General features: G+C 40.6%; 2 protein-coding genes across 2 annotated transcripts in view; one reads left to right on the plus strand and one right to left on the minus strand.

Annotated features, from left to right (window-relative positions):
* The window catches only part of LOC111950702 (forkhead box protein P2), a 114,932-nt gene extending 103,782 nt beyond the window's left edge, over positions 1-11,150 (minus strand). Inside the window, exons 1-2 of the mRNA XM_070434579.1 lie at positions 10,735-11,150; positions 1,113-1,192 (exon numbers count right to left, since the gene is read on the minus strand). The gene's annotated coding sequence lies outside the window, so the exon portion shown is untranslated. The remainder of the gene's footprint in view (positions 1-1,112; positions 1,193-10,734) is intronic.
* Positions 11,151-13,932: 2,782 nt separating this feature from the next.
* Positions 13,933-19,592, plus strand: LOC112067843 (uncharacterized). The gene is made up of 4 exons (XM_024134553.2): positions 13,933-14,836; positions 15,404-15,456; positions 15,537-15,640; positions 16,141-19,592. Exons 1-4 carry the CDS (start codon positions 14,067-14,069, stop codon positions 19,162-19,164), a joined length of 3,951 nt encoding a protein of 1,316 aa, XP_023990321.1. The 5' UTR covers positions 13,933-14,066; the 3' UTR covers positions 19,165-19,592.
* The last annotated feature ends 249 nt before the right edge of the window (positions 19,593-19,841 follow it).

The raw sequence follows: 19,841 nt of genomic DNA on the forward strand, positions 1-19,841 counted from the left end.
TAGCCACAATAAGGATTAGGCACAATAGTGGAATTTGCTGTTTTCCTTCAAAATAAAAGTAMATTTTTGAAAGTGATGCAGAAGGTTACAATTGYTAGMATCATGCCATATTTAGACTAGATAATGTTAAATAAGGTTGGAATGTGAAGCAATGAAATGGGGTACCAGTCTACTCGGTGACACCCACAGAASACAACTGTGAAGAGTTTATGCAAATATTAGTGTTGTAGCTCTTATCGCAGKACTGTGACTGTGTGAAATCACCTCCCCAGTCAGCCTATTGTGTGTATTGACATTCCTATTGCACTCTACAGCTTTACCTAAGGATTGGGGATCAATGAAATGGGGTAACAGTCTACTCAATACCCAAGWTATTTTACCCCTACGTCCTCCTCAGAGTTATCAGACTCCAAAACATCCACGCAGTATTGTTTTTCCTCGAGAATAGTGTTCAATACACMTAGSTTGACAATAAATGTGGCTCAACTCACAGTTGTTTCAGAGACTCGCAATAATAKCTACGRTGCTAATGTTCTCTGGGTGTCACTGAGTAGACAGACCCCATGTCATTGATCCACAATCCATAGGTAAGGCTGTACAGTGAAATAAGTATGYCCCAATGCAATTCTAAAGTATAATACATCCAGTGTGATTTCAAYAGATTTTTGTCAAATTAACAAATGATTGTCTTTTGTTSATTTTATATAACAAYATTCCAACCTCGTTTAGCATGATCTATTCAATTATGACATAATTCTACTATTTGTATGSATTTGCATCACTGTCAATAACATACTTTTATTTTGAAGGGTAACCGCAAAGTCCACTATAGTGGCTAATCCTTATTGTGGCTAGCWACACATAGATGGGTCCGACCACCATTAATCAAATAAGAACTGTCTTATAAATTAKKGTTATTTTAGATGATKACACCTAGCTATATAGTTAGCTAGCTAACTATAGCTACTGAAACAGATTGTGTAGTTTGGATATGTTTTTGGGGAAGAACATTGTTTGCATCCATTAATAGTTACACAGTTACACACAGCAWTTATCAGTCCAAAGGCAGAAAACCTTTGACAGGACATGAAAGGTTGTGCTATAGTACTYACCCTGAGGGTGAAAACGTGTGGTTGTTGTCCGTCTCTTCCAGGAGGGGAAGGACTCCAGTCCAGAGATGTCTGTAGAGGATCTGCAGAGGGAGAGCAGATTAGAGAGAAACCATTACTCAAAAGCATGTTCCCATACAGTAGAACATTATCAACCAAGTTTCCAATTCAAATAGTAAATTGTAAATGGGCCCCCCCCGATGGTGCTGCCGCAAACATSTATAGGATAAAYGTGGGTAGGTTTTCTTTCACATGAGTGTTATTAGTATGRCTTTTAGGGGAAAGCAATAAACTTGGGAACAACAAAGTACAACTGGATTTGCCTGTTAGATGACTGTATGCATGTGAGTGAATATGTACCTGTGTGTACATGTTAGAGCTGAGACGATAAACCGAAAATGATCAACACCGACCATACCTATCACTTATCGCAGGCCTCTTGCAGATATCGTTCATTATGATAAGTAGCCTATACTAGGGAAATGTGAAGTTTGCAAAAAAAAGGAGGGGTGTACTTGTGGGTGCATGCGAGTGTATGTGTGTGTGTGTGTGTGTGTGTGTGTGTGTGTGTGTGTGTGTGTGTGGTGTGGCTGTGCAAGAAGATGAGGGCTGATCTTCTGAATTTAGGTAATGTACAGTACACATGAAAGAAATATATGTGATTGTCTTTTCCCCAAGCGAAAGGTTGCAGTGCCTTGAAGGCTCAAACGATCAACCAGTAAATGACAGGTTTTAACGACAATAATGACATGTTCCATGTCCTTATAATACACTCTGCAATTCTGTATAAAACAATCCTCAATCATCAATCTGTTATTTTCACATGCATCTTTCTAAAGTTTGGTATATTTTATTACATTACGGTAAAAATTACAAACTGCAGCCACATAACCTCTCAGAAGCTTTTAATGCCTATACATCGTGWTTAAGCGCTTGACCCCTCGCAACATTTGAATTCCCCTCGTCGTTGAGCGAGTGTTTTACAGGCAGCCTCTCTCTCTGATACTTAAGACACATGGACCAATGGCCCAGCCTGGACGTTCCTGTAGAATTTGTCTTTCTTTTTTTTCTTCCCAAATTCCAATGACCCCTGTAGGCAACCAGCAACTGCTGAATCCTGTGGAATGTGCTCTCTGAACTGTACAAAAAGCCCTCAGCCCAAAGAGCACCGTGGAAAACAAAACCTGCCAAGTGTCATTATTTTTACTGTTTGAGTTTGGGGAAAGAAGTGTTGCACAGTGCACACACAGATTGCCGTGTAACATTTGTGCAGTGGGAAAAGGATACACATCTCCCCTTCCATCTACTGTACTGTCTATTGCGAAAATAGGCATGGTGATGTTTCTGTTAGCGTAAACAATCATCTATTCTAGTACTGATGTACTTCAAACGAAAATACTATACTGTTTAGTACTAGCATGAAGGCTAAGTAAACATGTAATAAAGGACTAATAACACACCACCAAAATCTGCATCAAACTACTTAACACTTAGCTATATTTGTGTGAATAAACGTTCAAGTAAAATGCCTTATAAGTTGGATAAAAACATAATTTTGAGTTAATGTTCCATTCATCCAAAATGACTTGCTGAGTTTACTTCAATACAGCGGTGGTCTGTGAAGATGTAATACTCTATTCAGAGGAAAAGCAACAAGAATGCTATTAGTCTGTGTGACCTCCAATTCAAGAGATTTACAAATATCACACATATCTTTATGCTTAGCCTAAATACAAAAAAATGATCTTTAAATTCTATCAACGTATAAATACAGGCTGCATTCAAGCATTCAAGGGGCCTAATAATACCATAGGCTGTTATTTACATAAAGCGCTRCACTTAGTCAAGATAAACTATTTAAAATGGAGGGCAGAAATACCTCCACAGCAGCTATAGAAGGGTCTGGGGATGAAAGAGGGACATTATGCTAACAAGTCAGATTACTGTACACAATAATTTTATCTTTAACGTAAATACCATCCTTGTGTTACGGCGGTGGGGGGGGGCATTATAGCAAAGTCACCGGCAATAATATTTTCTACAGGGAACCAAATGGTCCTTATCGGTGTTAGGCGAGCAATTCAGGCCCCCGAACAAAGATGAGTCTTCMAACTCATTCTATTCATCACCGGACGTGTAATTACCCTGGGCTCGCAGTCTAGACGTTACCGCTTTCACAGAATTTAAGACCCCATCTCTCTGCAACGCCACCGCCACAGCGCACGCCGCTCTCTCTCCTCTCCTCCCCGAGCACCGGCGAACGTTAAATCTGCCAGCAGATAAATTAACGAAGAACGCAATAAAACGGACACAATGGGAAGAACTTTATCCTCCCCGCTGCTAAATGAGATTTCTTTGAAATGCAGATCAGTGGAGCTAGATTAGTGAGTTTTAGCTGCTGTCAACATCATAACAAAATACAAATGTGATTGTTCGGGCCGGGGCCTTATCTCCTTGCTTCCATCTGCTGCCTCGTTATTTACTCTCCTTGATTTACTATGCAGATCTAAATAAGTCGCATCAAAAGGAGGGCTTACTGCACAATGGATTCTTAAGCTTCTACATCAAGGTATTTGAAACCCGTAGTCACATAAAAAGGCTGCCCATCAAAGGCCCATCTCTAATGAACTCCTGTATCAGAGGGGGATTGTGCCTGTTTTTAATGCTGCCTGTCTGGCTGCTTGTGTGAAGGGAAAGAGGAAGTGCTACAAATCAGAACAACCSACAGCTATTGGAGGAGTGGCTCTGTAGGGCCACATTAGACCAGCTCACTGCATGGGGCCAATACAACCCCAGGTCTGTCAAGACTACTGAAGACAGTGGAATAGAGTGGGATAGAATAGAATATATGCTATTACACATTGGCTTCACAGTATCAACATCAGCAACACTTCAACATTAAGTGCCTCAAATACCTCATTATCACCAGAGAATGGAGGACAGATGGAAAGACAAGGCAATAAACATTGTTTCTGGACGCATGTCAGTCCATTTCTCTCAAGGAGCATAACATCCAAATGCAAGAACGAGCCATATCAAGTTCCCTGCTCTAATTCTGCACAGAGAAACACTAATCTTCCAAGCTTTCGAACAACGTTCAGGCAATAACCTTTAATTTCATGGTGCATTTGTTACATTCGGCTACACAGACCAGATTATAAACGAAACCTTCAAGACTTCATGAAAAATAACTGCATTAGAAAGATCACGATCTTCCTTCCCGTCTCGGTTTTAATGTCGGGATCCAACAAGCATGCCGTTAGGTTTACCAAAGAACAATTAGCCCCTGAGTCCAAGCAGACCCTGGCACATGTGGTTGAGAGGCAAGAGCCACAGGGGCACACCAGATGATGGGTGGGTTGGGAGGGAAGCGTGTGGCGCGTGGCAGCCACGCGTGTGCCAGTCATTGGCTCCTGGGCATGTCCTGCCTCACCGCTACTCTCACAGGGAGAGAGAGCGACAGAGACAGAGAAAGAGAGAGAGAGAGAGAGAACGCCTTCTCTTCCCTGTCCAGTAGTCTCGGGGACCCACTCCATTCTCTTCAGAATTGCAGGCAACCTTCCAGATAGAGAGCTTAAAACAGAGGAGGCATCCTATGGCTTCCCTACAGAAACGCTCCATCCCTCGTTCTCTCTCTAAGGTATTTTCCCTTTTGTCTTTGTACCGTGCCAAGTGGGCCCAGTGCCAGTCGCGTTTGCAACCACGAGGGACCTCTACCTTTTTTTCTTGTCTAATGAAATGACAAAACAACAGATTTACATATGCAGAAACAGGTGTTGTAACAGGTTTGACTCCTATTGACCTAAGCCATGTTAGAATGAAAAAAAAGCACAAAAAAAAAGTTTATTAGCAACAGCTGCCCGAAGGTATTTAGGCTCTGATGGGCACTCAAGTCTACACCATCTGCCTTGCTGGTTGCCAGAAGTGACAATCTAAATCAAAAACCACCCATCAAATATCATAAAAATAAACCATTGTGTTGCTGCGCCCATATGTTGTGGCCATTTCTTTTATAAAAGTGGCTGAATGAAGGCTCATGGCCCTGTCATCCAGGGAAACCCTACAAGCCACACAGTAGCCTGTAATTACTCTCAACCAATCCCCTCTGTTCTAACCAGAGCACTGCGTCAGCATCTCACTTCATCATGTCCAAGTACATCCCTCTGAAATTACAGGAAATAAAACTATGGCCCTATGACAAAAGGACTACTGTCCAAGTACAAGTTTGAGGAAACTCTATAGCAGGCAAAATGTTGGTATGAAGTGTTACTAATAGCTAGCTAGTAAATAGCTTATAAGCGTGTAATGTCACCTCTGTGTTATACATTGGCAAATCATTAAAGTATTCAAAGTATTAGAATGTGCTAATAGGACTCTTAGAGACATTTATGGTTTAATCAACTAGCCAACGTGCAGTAGATATTATAATGTGGCCATGATATCAAAAACACAACAACAAATAGCTAGGCATATTTCAGAAAATGGCCTCCCTTTTATATCACTGTAAAATAGCATGGCCAAGAATGTCATTTTTGTCCTTTAAAGTGTGTCCATGTCTTTCTGAAAGACAAAAGCTGTAAAAGCCTTATTGTTTTTTTCCCTGGTTGTTTTGATTTTGACGAGCCAGCGAGACAGAAGGAACAAACCTGAGACAGTCGTGACCCTGCCAGAGTGTTGTAACTTGTTCTAGAGCAACGCCGGCAGAAGGCAGCACCATATGCCCCCAGCCCCGAGCTCGATGCTCTTTCTGCAGCCTAATGTGCCTGTCAAAAAGCATTACCCTCACAAATCCTGTGTTTTTACAACATGTTTGAAATAAACAGTTTTTTTTGCCATCTCTCTCTCTCCAACAGAATTGTCCACAGAGACACACAGCACCAGTGAGAGGAAGGTCAGTGTTTGTTTGTGTTCCTGCTGTTTGAGCAGCACATGCCTGCTTCAAATCAATACTAGCCATTCCCTCCCTTTTTCCTAGAACTTCAATGAGCCCCAGATGTTTCAAAAGCCATGTTAATTTGACCAACAATATAATCAGATTGTAAAATGAAGCTAGCACTCAGATTTAGACATGACTTATTCCACAATTTTGTGAATGTGACCTGTTTCTTAATTAACCGTTTAACAATTGTAGAGTTAGGACAATAGSCCTGTTATTTCTCAATCTGTCTGAAGTGAGTAGTTGTTTACGGTGATACAGACAGTCTTGTGGCAGATTTCGCCTGAGTGATGGCGACCTTGCCGTTCACTATGAGTGACCATCCATCTTTGATTCAGGGCAAGACCCTGCAACCAACACATTCTTTCACACCAGCCCAGTACACTGTCCCTTCTTTCTCCATCCAACCGTGACTTAAAGAAAGCAAAAGCTGTCATTCTTTTACACTGCTGTGACCATAGCATAGAGCAGGGATGGGCAACTCCAGTCCTCGGGGGCATGATTGGTGTCACACTTTTGCCCCAGCCCCGCTAACACACCAGACTCCGATAATCAACAAATCATGATCTTCGGTTTAAAATGCAATTTGTTTAATCAGTTGTGTTTGCTAGGGATGGGGAAAAAGTGTGACACTACTCCGGGCCACTGAGGACTGTTATCCCTGTCATGTAGAGTAAACAAGTGTTGGCTGCACAAAACAGGGGAAAATGTGAACAAGAAGTGATCCAAAACGATCAAATCTATTCTCGTTTGGCAATCAAACCACTAAAAGAGACATCGCACAATTTCATAGATAATGCRGGTTGAAACGCAGCAAGTGCACGTAACAGGTAGAACTAATGGCCTTTTAAAGGGTCAACCGGTGGTTCAATTGTCAAGGTCTATAGGTCATGATCAAGCATCTACTGCTAGACCTTAGCCGATACAGCGGGACTGCATTGGTAGACTGCAATGGTAACAATGCTWTGTTGGTTAGTGGTAAAGCAAGTTTGTTTACATCAGTCACAAGTCTGGCTGCAGTTTGCAGGTTCTATTCTTTGTCAAAGTACAGGAGTCGTTATGAGGTTTTGGGAACCCGCTGAACCTGCAGCTCACATGTTATTGGTCATATGTTTGTAGTGCAACAACCCTGAGATCGTGGCACGGTGACGTACAAGGTGATATTTAGATGCCTATCTTAGAAACACGGGCATTTAGGACTGTTATACATAAATATAAATATTGGCAAGTGTTTCAAACTGACAAGTGAGAACGGTTATCAGCACCCCATCGTTCTAAAATGAGTCATAACGCAATGAGCAATGAGACACTCCTCCAAACTAGTCCGGAAAGTCAAACAAATGCTCAGTGTAAAATAAACACGTCGGTGTTGAGACTTGTTTCAAAGACAACACTTAATGCAGCCTTAAGTCTTGAGTCAGACTGCAATCTCCGTTTAATCCATATCCCCTGACCCCACCCAATACATCTTTCCTTGGCCAAAAGTCACAGTGTTTCTTACCCACAACAGCAGAAAGTCCAGCTTATAGAAGTGACCCGGAGCGTAACTAAAAAAGTCTGAGCTCTCGGCCTCTTAGTTACTGTGGCACACAAAACACCATTACCATTATGTGGATTATTACAGTGCCTGGGGGCCTCTTAAGCATGTTATATACTCTTTTATCTTAAGAAGTCAATCTCTTCTAGGCTGACAGATAGCAGCATATGATCCTGGTAAACAAATACTTTCACGCAGCACAAAAGTGCCATTAAAGGCCAAAACTGTCAAAACAAATTCCATTCTTACTGAAGGGAGGGAGGGAGGGAGGGAGAAAAAAAAGACTTGATCACCTCTGGTTGCTTTAACTTGCATGGAGGTTGTCATGGAAACATTTCTATGAAGTTAACGGGGATAAAAACAGAAAGCTTTCCAGTTTAATTGCCATTAGACTTAGAGAGCAGAGTTGACTTGCCCATACATTAAAACACAGACAGGGTACAGGGCTCATATTTAGACAAATGAAACTAATGGGAGCTCCACCCTTTGTTGTTCCTWTTCCCCCCAAAACAGAGCAACACCTCTAAGGTTGAGCAAGCAGACAGTTTAATAAAAAATAAAATGTTGGGGGATGGGTGGTGGTATGATACAAAAGCTAAGAGAGAGGCTAGAGTTCAGTTAAATGAAAAATTAGGTATTTGTTTCAAAGTTGCTATGTAATAAATGAAAAGAAAACAATATGTACTTTATTCAAAATACAGACTGCACTACATGACATGTCCTTTGAATTATTTAAATTAAGACTCAATATACATGCAAAACAGAACAAGTCATCTACTATTTCTCAGTTACTAGCATACATCATGCATTAACCTGTGACTGGTTGGCTGAAATCTTAAACTTAAAGGTGCAATATGCAGAAATCGCTCCGCCATTTCCTGTTTGCTAAAATTCGAATAGTTCGCCTAATTAGAGCTTATGTGACAAAGCAACAATGTATACTTTAGATTGTAGAGAACCATTGTACCATCTAAACAGCTATGGAAAATATTTTCAATAACCAAAAATATTGTATTTTCAGCTATTTGAAGTTGGTGTACAAAACCGAAAGTAAAAGATGCAAACACGAAATTTAAGAACGGAAGCATAGAACTAGTGCACATAGAACAGATCTACCGCTTTTTAGACTTGCTTTCAATGAGAATGACAGATCTATAACTCAAATTTCTATGTGATTTATGKCAGTTTGCCCAAAAAAGTTATATATGGCAGCTTCAATTTTGATAAATGATTAAAAGGTATGATAAACGTATACTTATTCATCCTTGGGAGGACATTCATTTTCATATTACCATAATGTAGCAGCAAACCACAAAATGATAAATGCAGCAATCAGAAAATGGATGCAGAGTGGCACAATAATAAGTGCACCGCGCTATTAATGCTGGTCAGATACCATTTGTCCACATTCAACCATATAGCCTTGACGCAGACAGCAGAGTGAAATATTAGGTTACTTTCCCAAAAGTAAACTTCAACAACAAACTAAAAAGCACTGAAACAGGGCCTCTATAGCTACAGACTTATATAGTTCCTACCAGTTAATGATTGCAGAGGTTCCAAACAAGGGGCTGATAGGGTATGGTCCTAAAATATTTCACAACAGGCGTTGGAAGGGCAAAAGTGTTGAGTGATGAAACAGTGGAGCACACCTGCATTTCAGGCTGGGGAACACCTGTGCACCCACGGCTTSAACAAAAGGGTCCAGTCCTGTTAAGCCACCAGGGGTGAAAACTGATCCAAGGGCATGCGTAGGGGTGCAGCACTGAGGGAACCTTGTTAGCGTTTCTATAAGAAAAAAAGCTACACCTAGGCTATCGATTTAGGTGCAGTGCTAACTAAAGTAGTGGGTTACTTTAGAGTGTTTTTAGGGAGGCCCATAACCGATGTGTAGAAACCCATCGTCCAAACTACAAGTCCATCATGCTCATTTAGAACTATGAGGATAATGCTGAAACTGGTCTCTCATTTTATACCTGGGCTATGAAGATATGGAATATGCTGTAGCTAGGAATGGAGCAAGAATGTAAACGGTAAGCTGTTAAACATTGATCTTCATCATCATCCCCATCAACAGCTAGTTATACTATTATAYGTTTGCTTTCATTTGAAGCATTGGTAGTCTGAGCAGCAACAGTAGTAATGTAGTAACTGTAGTGTAAAAGGGACATCGGATAATAGTAATGTAGTGAAGTAAGTTACTGTAGTAGTACTATAGTAGTATTAGGCATAGGTGATGATAATAGTAAGAATTGTGGCACAACTGATAACGACACTACAAAAAAATTCTCATTACCACAGATAGTAAACTAGATTGTAATACATTATTATCAATGGATCAGTTATAATAGCTCAACTTTTAGTTTTAGAGAAAATACTTCCCCAATAATTGCATATTAATATGATAGTGGTGAATGCTGTACTTTCCCAATTATAATTGGAACAATGGCCAAAAATAAATGTATCTGCATTTCAAACTTTCATTGTTACATTTAAATGAGAATACTTTGAGATTCCATTCCAGTGAATGAATGTGACTTTGAATATTACATATATTTTTTAATTAATTCGMCTAACCTATAGGATATTTTATGAGTAGATCAAAAACATCAGAATAAGTTAATGCATCTCTGAATTGGTAGGCTACTTTCAACTGGTTGCCTACAACTATTCTATCTGACTTTTCAACCTACGCAACAACAAAAAATTCATAACGTTTTATTGTATTTAGTGCTAATGGCAATACGTAGTTCCATCTCTGATATACTGAAATGAAAGATGGGTAGGATACATTGTTGAATATCGGCTTCAGCGAGTCAGTGGTCATCTATAGAAGAGTTCTATCCTCCCTATTGGCTGCACACGCCGGACAGTGTTGCATGAGGGTCATTGGCAACGAAAAAGCACAGTCGACTATTGTGTGACGTACACGACAAGAAACAAACATGAAATATGTAATATATATATATATATATATATATATATACATATACATATGCAATATATAGTTGTTGGGATGATTTGAAGTTGTTCACAATCATCCGCACAAACTATTGCATCATAATTTCAGTTAGTAGACAGCAATAATCGATAAAGAGAATCAGTGAAACTCAAGAGGGTGGAAAGAAATAAACACGTTGGTTCAAACTTACCAAAACGCAGCGTTATTTCCTATAGGAAAACAAGAGCCTCCAGGTGAGAAGAAGTCGGTGTACGTTCAGCTTCAAGAAATCTTCACACGTGACTGTACAAGTAACCATAAAGCAGAAAAAAATGAACAACAAGCCGTAGAGTAAATAAAAGCTCAAATATTCCTCCGTTGGCGCTGCACTCAGAGATACAAGCGTTGTCTTGCGCTCCTGCTGTCTTCAGTCAATGCTGCTGTTATTACTAATGTAACAGAAAAAGCAGTACACTGAGTCCTGTTTGAATGCTCTCGCATGACGCGTGATGCGAAGAAGTAGCTTGTTTTTGCAATGCGATTCAATACATCAAGATGTATTCCACGAACTATTTTGGACTAGCTTATTAGAATGCAGTCCCAGGGGAGGCACTTACCCGGAGTTAAATCTTGTTATTTTTCGGAGTGCTACGGTCCCATGTGACGTCATGTCCACCTGCTATGTAAACAAAAAACTATTTGCAAGTTATATATATATTAATATATATATATGTTCCTTTTTGGAAGTCAACGATAAGCAAACAGTCCCATTTCCATGTAAATCTTGTTCCAGATGAAGCCAGCCCCGAGATCTATACACAGTTGGCCACAGGAGAAAGACAATAGTTTGAAAAATGAAATATTTAAATATCCTAATAAGGTGTAATCTATTCTATAATAAACATATACATTGTTACTTGTAGACTAACCTACTGATCTTAAACAGATATGAATCAATGTGAGCATCAACACGGATATTTATTTGGAAGGTATGTGCACACCATGGAAATAAATTATGTAGACACCAAAACAGCAATTACTAAAACGTTTAGTGCACATTTACTAACTAATCAGTCCCAAATAAGGGTGTATATTGGTAATGTCAGCGCAAAGAAAATGCATTAGCARAAATATGTAGCCTAACGGTTTGTTATAATATTTTTGTTCATTTAACTCTTTTGAAAAGAGAATTTATATAGGCCCACTGTTTACTATATTTTCATGTGCAGAATAAATATGTTAAAATAGGCTATGATTCATGATGAGATTAGATAAACACACAAACTCATCAGAATAAGCTATACATACGGCTAACGTTGGAATGTAAATGGTGATGACGTTTGATCGTTTGATCTATTGATGTGTGATCAATATACTTAATAGTCATCTTTGTGCCATTGCAGTTTGATCAGTCTTGTCWGTAAACATTTAAAATTGGACCAGTGCTAGACATCAATATATTAATAAATATCTTAATCTTTTAAACCTTTATATATGTTAAAGCTATTTGCTATAACGCATTGTCTGCTCCTCACTGCAATGAACCTACATTGACCGGTGTGGACCGGAGAGATTGACGTGCAAGGTCTGACCTGTTGTATGTTACGTTTATTTACTCTTCCTATAGATAAAATATTGGGTGAAAATTGTTTGTYTTACCTATACAGGAAAAACACATTTTCCTTAATGCACGTATATATATTTTAAATTATAAAGTYGGCGTAATGAAACTGAAACAAATTTGTATTGATTAAAAGCTTGATTGAAATAATTTGCATCCGTTTTTATGTGTAAAAAAAAGGTACATTAATTTCAATGTGACGTTCAAACCTCTGCTTTGTTTAAATGTTAGGGATATGCTTTTAGTATTTTATTGTTCCGTTTTGTTATGCACAACAAATGAACAATACTCTTACTTTAAAAACAAATATTACATATCATTGTCAAACTTGTAAACAATTTCAAACTTGCAATTCACACCAGTTAATCTGTATGTGCAGATATGATAAATATATAAAAGGGAATAGTGTACATTCAAAATGAAATAAATTCATATAGATTTTATAAACGGCATCAACGATTAAGATTAAAATCTTTAAAGTGTTTAAAATACAATATATTTTTCGTAAAAGATCCAATTCCATGACATTTTTGAAGATTCTAAGTGAGATTGAGCATTCCATCATAATTTCTATAAATAGGAGGAAAGATCATTTTGGATGTCATGAAGTATAAAAAAAAACGTATAAATGTATTTGTGGAAAATGGTGCTTTGCTGCCACCTACTGGTAATTTAGTGTATTCCATTCACACGGGTCACAGGTATGTACTGCATGTCTTATAATAGGTTTATAAATGTGTGTTGTTTATCTAGCTATTATTGACTTTACCTAACCTAATGCATTTGATGATGTTGAAATGCATATCAGCGATAAAAAGTAATATATGTTGAGGTCAAACATGGTGTGCTGAATAGATGACCTCATGCYGTATCAAAGTACTTGGGCATGGATGAAATCCGCTTTGGTCATACACTGCCATCTACTGATCTGATTATTCAGTACAGTAAATATCATACTCATGTCAGTTTCATTACATTTTATGTAGAAATAACAATGCACTGTTTTGTTGTAATGTTGAAAACAAAACCTGCAAATTCAAGACAAAAAAAAATCCATCTAGCCCCAGTAACAACCTTGCACAAAGAATCCATTGAGAGTGAAACCGGTCTACATACCTGGGCTGTATTGTATAACTAGGCCTACAGCCTGTTGAAAGGGGTGTGTTAGATTTACAGGTATTCTTACATCTCCTATCTGACCAGATTCAAGGAATGAAAATGTCATTTTACAAAGTAGATGTTACTCTTACGTCAAAATCAGAGAGGTGATTGTTTGAGAGCCAGGGAGAGCTTGGCTACTGTACAATAATTTACCCTGAATTTGCTTTCTAAGTCCTATCTCCTTGTCCTCGCTAACCTGAGACTTGGGGAATTATAGTAATATGATGGCAAGAGGGTATAGGACAGATGAGGAATCCATTGTTGAGGATTGAGACTTGGCCCTGGCTCCACTTTTGATCCATGACTGGAGGACTTTATCGACACTTGCAAGTGACCCGCACGCAACATTTGCGGTCTGAGGAACCATAAACACCGTCCACGATCGGTAATTGAAAACAAATTCATCTTATTCTGTCATTTAATATATCTGCACAGATGAGTTCAATATACATTTTTGCCTCTGTCTTAAATTTGTTATATATCTTTTGTTATTACTGGTATATTTCTTTATTGCAACAGATATGAGAGACGTTATGTTGTGACAGATGACTGCAGGGGCCAGACTAGCATATTATATGAGACCTATTAATAGGCCTGGCTTACACCACAATATTCAGCTGTAACTGGACCCCATATGTCAAGTCACGTCCTCTCGAGTGTCGTCACAGTGCTCTGGTTCTGTCCTCCCTTCCCAATGTAGACAGACAGCCAGCCCACTGTTGTCTGCAGACGACCCAAGGCCTCTCGGGCCCTCAAACTTCATGGAGACTCCAGACACCAGAACCTGGGGCAGCGGGGATATTAAAGAGGGGGGAGTGAGGGAGGAAGAGGAGCGAGGAAGCCTCCCCCCACAGAAAAGCGCCATGGACGAATCGGACGAGTCAGATGGTTCGGAGCCCGAGCCCCCGGCCGTCATCTGTAGGAAGGTGTCCTTTGCTGACGCCTTCGGTCTAGATCTGGTGTACGTCAAGGAGTTTGACAGTACAGACCTGACGGGGGCAGAGGTCGCTGACCCCCCAGAGCCCGAGGTCAAAGTTAAAGAACCGGACGAGTATTTCCTGTCATCTTTGTTTACCGTGCCCTCGTCTCCGGAGGAACTCGAACAGAGACTCCAGGATCAGAAGCTGGAGCTGGAGAGCATTGAGTTACTTCCTGGCACCACCGCGCTCAGGGGTATTATCAGGGTGGTGAACCTGTGCTACAATAAATCCCTTTATATCCGGATCACTCTGGATAGCTGGAAGACCAACTTTGACCTGCTGGCTGAGTACGTCCCGGGCTCCAGCGMTGGAACAACGGACAGGTTTGCGTTCAGGCTTACCCTCGTGCCTCCCTTTGAGATGGAGGGCACCAAAGTGGAGTTYTGCCTCAGATACGAGACATCGGTGGGAACTTTYTGGGCAAACAACAGTGACATGAACTATGTGCTGTTYTGCCAYAAAAAGGGAGGCAGAGACCTGATAGCGATGGAGCCTCAGCTAGAGGAAGTAAATAACTGGAGAGAGAAGAGAAGCTGTCTGAAAGTCAACAGGTGAGGAGTCATCCCGGTCCTAWTCTTGTTCCCGCTGCTGACAGTAAACGGTAGAAACACACTATCACTGAAGTATTAAAGAACTAAGTATTAATCACTATAGCATAGATTACAAACAAATAGTAGTTCTGCCAGCAAATTGAGTAATAGCCTTAAAGCATATTATTATCTCTTAGTGAAATAGGAAAATATTTGATTATTAGTGTGACATATTTATATATATATATATATAAATAAATAAAATGTCTTCTCCATAATTCTAGATGGATCACCTGTGCATGATTGTTGGATTGTTGGAGTTAGCTTTATCAGAGATTTCCATTGTGCTAGGCTACTGTATCAAATAGCTCCCCATGTGATCCAGTGTCGGGGATCTACTGCCACTCCATCTTTCCATTACGTCTGATATTGACTGGGGGAAAAAAATATGTTTCCTTTTTTTTCTTCTTTTTTTTAACTTTAGGACCAAAAGCTTAACTACATCTGTGTTTTGATTCTTGACGAACACTATTCCTTTTTTTGCCCCATAACACTTCATGTAATTTGATCTCTCCTCTGTGTTGACAGTAAGATGTACAGCGCTGAGGAGAACTCTTTGGAGACCACTACAGACTCTCCAGGTGTGTATCGCTCATATTATGTCTGTGAATTCTGAACACCATGCTTGTGGATCTGAGTCTTTGAGCCATTTATTTTCCAGATTCAGCTACACATAGAGCAGAGGGGGCTGGCAGGAAAACCGTGGACAACGCAGAGCATCTACTCTCTAATTTGCATCATGAGGATTACCATCACAAACATTTGGTGAGGTCAATAATTTGTACTAAAGGGCTGACAAACATTTTGATATGTCCTGGGTGGGGTGCTATGCTACTTTCTCATACACATTTGACAGAAAACAATATTTAACACATTTCTCACCATAAAATACATATAGTTAATWCATGTTTGARCATTATTACCAACCATGCTCTTTCTGCAGTAAGGTATGTCTGTACTTCAGCTAGTTACGCGTGAGTCGGTGTAACCTACTGTACGTGAGGAGGCTGTGAGGCATTTTACATGATACTTCAGAGCATACCATACGTTCTTTTATTGCAGTCATGCAAAAAAATGGTATTGCACCCTAAGTTCCAATCTCATTGCAATATTCTACAAAAGTTACATATTTGATTTATTGCAATAAGTTAAAATATGTTTTATATTAGTCCTTGTTAGATCAGATGTTAAAACACATTTTAGTGTAGGCAACTAATTAAGTCCAAACCTAAATATGCCCTTTTCCTTCTCTTGKTGACTGACAGGGGGATAGTCAGAGGAGCAGACGAAGGGCGGCCCGTTCAGCACGAGTGCAGGAATGCTTTTCCCAGCGAGAGCAGGCAGCAAGACGGGAACACATTTCCAATGGGCTACCACATAATGGACTGGAGAAACCCCCTTCACTGCCTGACATCAGCATCAAACCCCTAAGGGACAGCGCCTCCAGTCTCCTACGATTACGCCAGAAGAAACAAACCAATGATACCCCTCAAATAATGACATACCACCAGATACCCCTACTATCCCTGGACTGGGGCAAAGAGAAAGTGYGGGCGGGGACTCCAGATGAGGATGACATCTGGATTAGAACGAGGACCACAGCTCAGCTCACATCAGACAAGTCCGAGGACAATCTGGGAGAACAACCCTCTGTTTGTGATCTGTGGGAAGCCTTCCTCAATGGCACAGACTCCAAAGATACCACCAGTGTGCCAGAGTCTGAATGGCTACAGTCAGCAACTTCAGTTTGCCCGTCAATTGAAACGGAGGATTTTGAGACATCCTCAAAAGTCGAGAACCAACAGGAGGATGACTTGGACTCAAATACACGAAGGTACACACACTGCACGGTAGATGAACTGCCGTTGGGGGCTCACAATCATGTGATGCCTGTGGTCATTGCCAAGGAGCCACTGTCAAGCTCGGGTGTCACCGTCTCCAGAGACGACAAAGCGTTGGTTTATGATCCTTCCCAAAGGTCAGAGGCCATCCCTGTAACAGACACTCTACAGGAACCCATTCCCTCGGGTGCTGCAAGGGTGGTCGGGGGCTCTGTTGACAGCACGGCTCAGTGTTACAAGCATGTGGAGGGGGGGAGAAGAAGAGAAGAGGAGCCTTTCACACCATATAAAGCAGAGCCGGTAACAAGCTCTGGGGAGACCGAGACAACAGATATGACAGCAATGGCGGAATCTCAGAATGCCAATGCAGTAGATAGAATCTGKCAGGGAGAAAGGCAAGACAAGAYGCTTTCTTCCGAYGTGGWAGCAGAGGTTAAAGGCAACGTGCACAAAGCAGCTGATGATACTGTGACATTTAGCGAGACAGTCGGAGAGAGGACGGAGGATAAAACAAACACACAGAGCTATGGAGTGGAGGAGGGATTTACACAGGCTTACAAAGAGGATGAGCTATTCAGGCCGAACCAACCAGAGGAAAAAGAATTCACACAAGACCTCACAGAAGAMGTTTTGCATAAACAGAGTCAAGCAGTGGAAGATGAATTCAGAATTAACCGAAGAGAGAAAATGTATTTAGAACTGAACCTAACAGAGTTTGAAGAATTCAGGCCGAGTCGAACATATGAAGAGGAATTCAGGCTCAATCAAACAGAAAAAGAAGAATCAAGCCTGAAACAAACACACAAAGAGGAACTCAGTCCAAACAAATCAGACGAAGTTGGAATCAGACCATTTAATACAGTGGAAGATGAATCAAAACCGAATCAATCAGAGGCAGAGAAATTCAGATCAAATCAAAGAGATGAAGAGGAATCTAGACTGAACCAAACATTCGGTGATGAATTCAGCTGGAACCAAACTGAGTTAGAGGAATTAASACCGAACAAAATTGAGATGGAAGAGGAATTCTCCCCAAGCCATCAAGGCGAAGAAGATGACAGACGGAGCGACACAGACAAAGAATTGCGCCTGAATCATGAGGAGGAAGAGATAGACAGAGAGAACCRGACATTTGCCGAAAAATTCAGACCGAACCAAACACCCAATGAAGAATTCRGATCAAACGAATTAGAGGCATTCAGACGGAGTCAGTTTGATGAAGAACAGAGAGACCGAGACAACCTAGAAGAGGTTGAAGAATTCAGATCCAACCAAACACACGAAGAGGGATTCTGGTCCAATAAAATGCAAGAAGAAGATATCTATCAGAGCCTAAATGAAGAGGAGCTATACAGAGACACTGATATGGATGAAGAATCATCAACACACAACCTAACAGAGCCTGAAGTATTCAGGGAAAAGACCACGGGAGAAGTGGAAACGACAGGGAATGTCATGCYCGAAATGTYCAGACAGAGAGACACAGAACAGATACGTGAAGAAATAAGTTTTGAAACTCCAGTAAAGGAGGAAGTTGAGGACTTAACGGACGATACAGCAAACACCCGAAATGAGASTGAGGACGTGTCAACAGAAAAGGAAGAAGAGCATGAGGTGACAATGGAAAACGTTGAATGCCCAAGACAAGATGAAAATGGAAAGTTGTCAGAAGGGTCAAAAGAACTTATTATGAAGGATGATAAAGAATCATTTCAAAAAGAGGTAGAGTTAGGTGGAGATGAWTATTTCGGAGAACAGAAAGGTTTGAATGAGGAAACGTTAGAAGAGGTGTTATATTTGCAGTCGGTTGATAATAGTCCTTTAGCCGAGCAAGAGAATGAGAAGGAGGAGAAACTGTCAGATGTGCCGATCCATCAGACAAAACGTCTCACTCAGAAAGTGGTGACAGACATAGACTCCGAGGTAGATTCTCTCATGAAGGCAYGTACAGCTCCCGGTTTGACCTTTAAACCGAGACGAGGCCTTAGCCAAACTACACCCAGTAGCAATGCAGAGCCCTCTATGGGAGATGTACCTCTTTCAAACAGAGGTACAACTGTCTTCTCTCATTCATCGTCTCTAAGCACAAGATTTAACACAGTGAGCAGTGAAGGGAGTGAGTCAGGGGTCAGTCAGGGGTCAACCCAAAACCCATCGTCATTAGGGGAGGGTCAGGAGACCCTCAGCAGCCGTACGAGCCCTCCTCCCTCAGAGAAAGTGGAGGATGCTGCCAGCAGCGTCTTGGCATGGTTGAGGGTGTTCTTCTCTCTCAGTAGCGTAACCCGAGCATTGGTCTATGCCCTTTTGGTAGCAGTGTTTGTCTTTACCACTCTTGTGTATAATTTCCCAGTGTGCTTTGGTCTCTACTTGTTTTCACTGTATTGGTGGTGCCGTGTGGCAGATAGGCAACGCGTGACAGGGACTGACAGAATAGATGGAGAGAGGTAAAGTGTTTGTGTGTAAAAAAATATATATATATATTGTGCACATACGCATGTGTGTGTATGATTTGGGTAACACTTTACATGAAGTTGCTCTTAGACCTGTGTAGTAACACTGTAATTTCCACTGTAGCAACATTGTTGTTACTGTACATAGTACTTCAGTATTAGCTATTGTAATTATAATGCAGTTGTTAATACAATGTTGTTACCAGCGTAATGGCAGTGTTACTACAGAGGTATGGGAGCAACTCAATATAAAGAGTTACCATGATTTGTTTGAGTTTGTTGGCGTGTTTTATGGGCCCAATATCAAAAGTGAAAATGTACCAAAGTATTAAAGGGGAATGAAATCCATTATTCCAATAGAGGACAAAAAAGGGTTAGCTAAACCGAGTGGGGCATTGGAGTTTTGAAAGTGAAGTTTCTTTATTTTTTTTTTTAATGGTTTTTTTTCCTTCTCAACAACGATAACGTACGAGCTTCAAGAAAAATCTTTCCAGATTTCCCTCAGAAGCTGACTAAAGAGTGCCTTGCATAGTCATTGCTGCACAGTAGTTCAAATGTTTTTATTTAGACGAGCTGATGTGTATGGTCATCATACCGCTCCTCTGTAGTGAACTTGAAATGTATAAGTCGCACATCCACGTGAGCAGCAGTTGACTGGACTGGAGCATACTTTAG

The sequence above is a fragment of the Salvelinus sp. IW2-2015 genome, linkage group LG3 (genome assembly GCF_002910315.2).
Source record: "Salvelinus sp. IW2-2015 linkage group LG3, ASM291031v2, whole genome shotgun sequence".
Taxonomy (NCBI): domain Eukaryota; kingdom Metazoa; phylum Chordata; class Actinopteri; order Salmoniformes; family Salmonidae; genus Salvelinus; species Salvelinus sp. IW2-2015.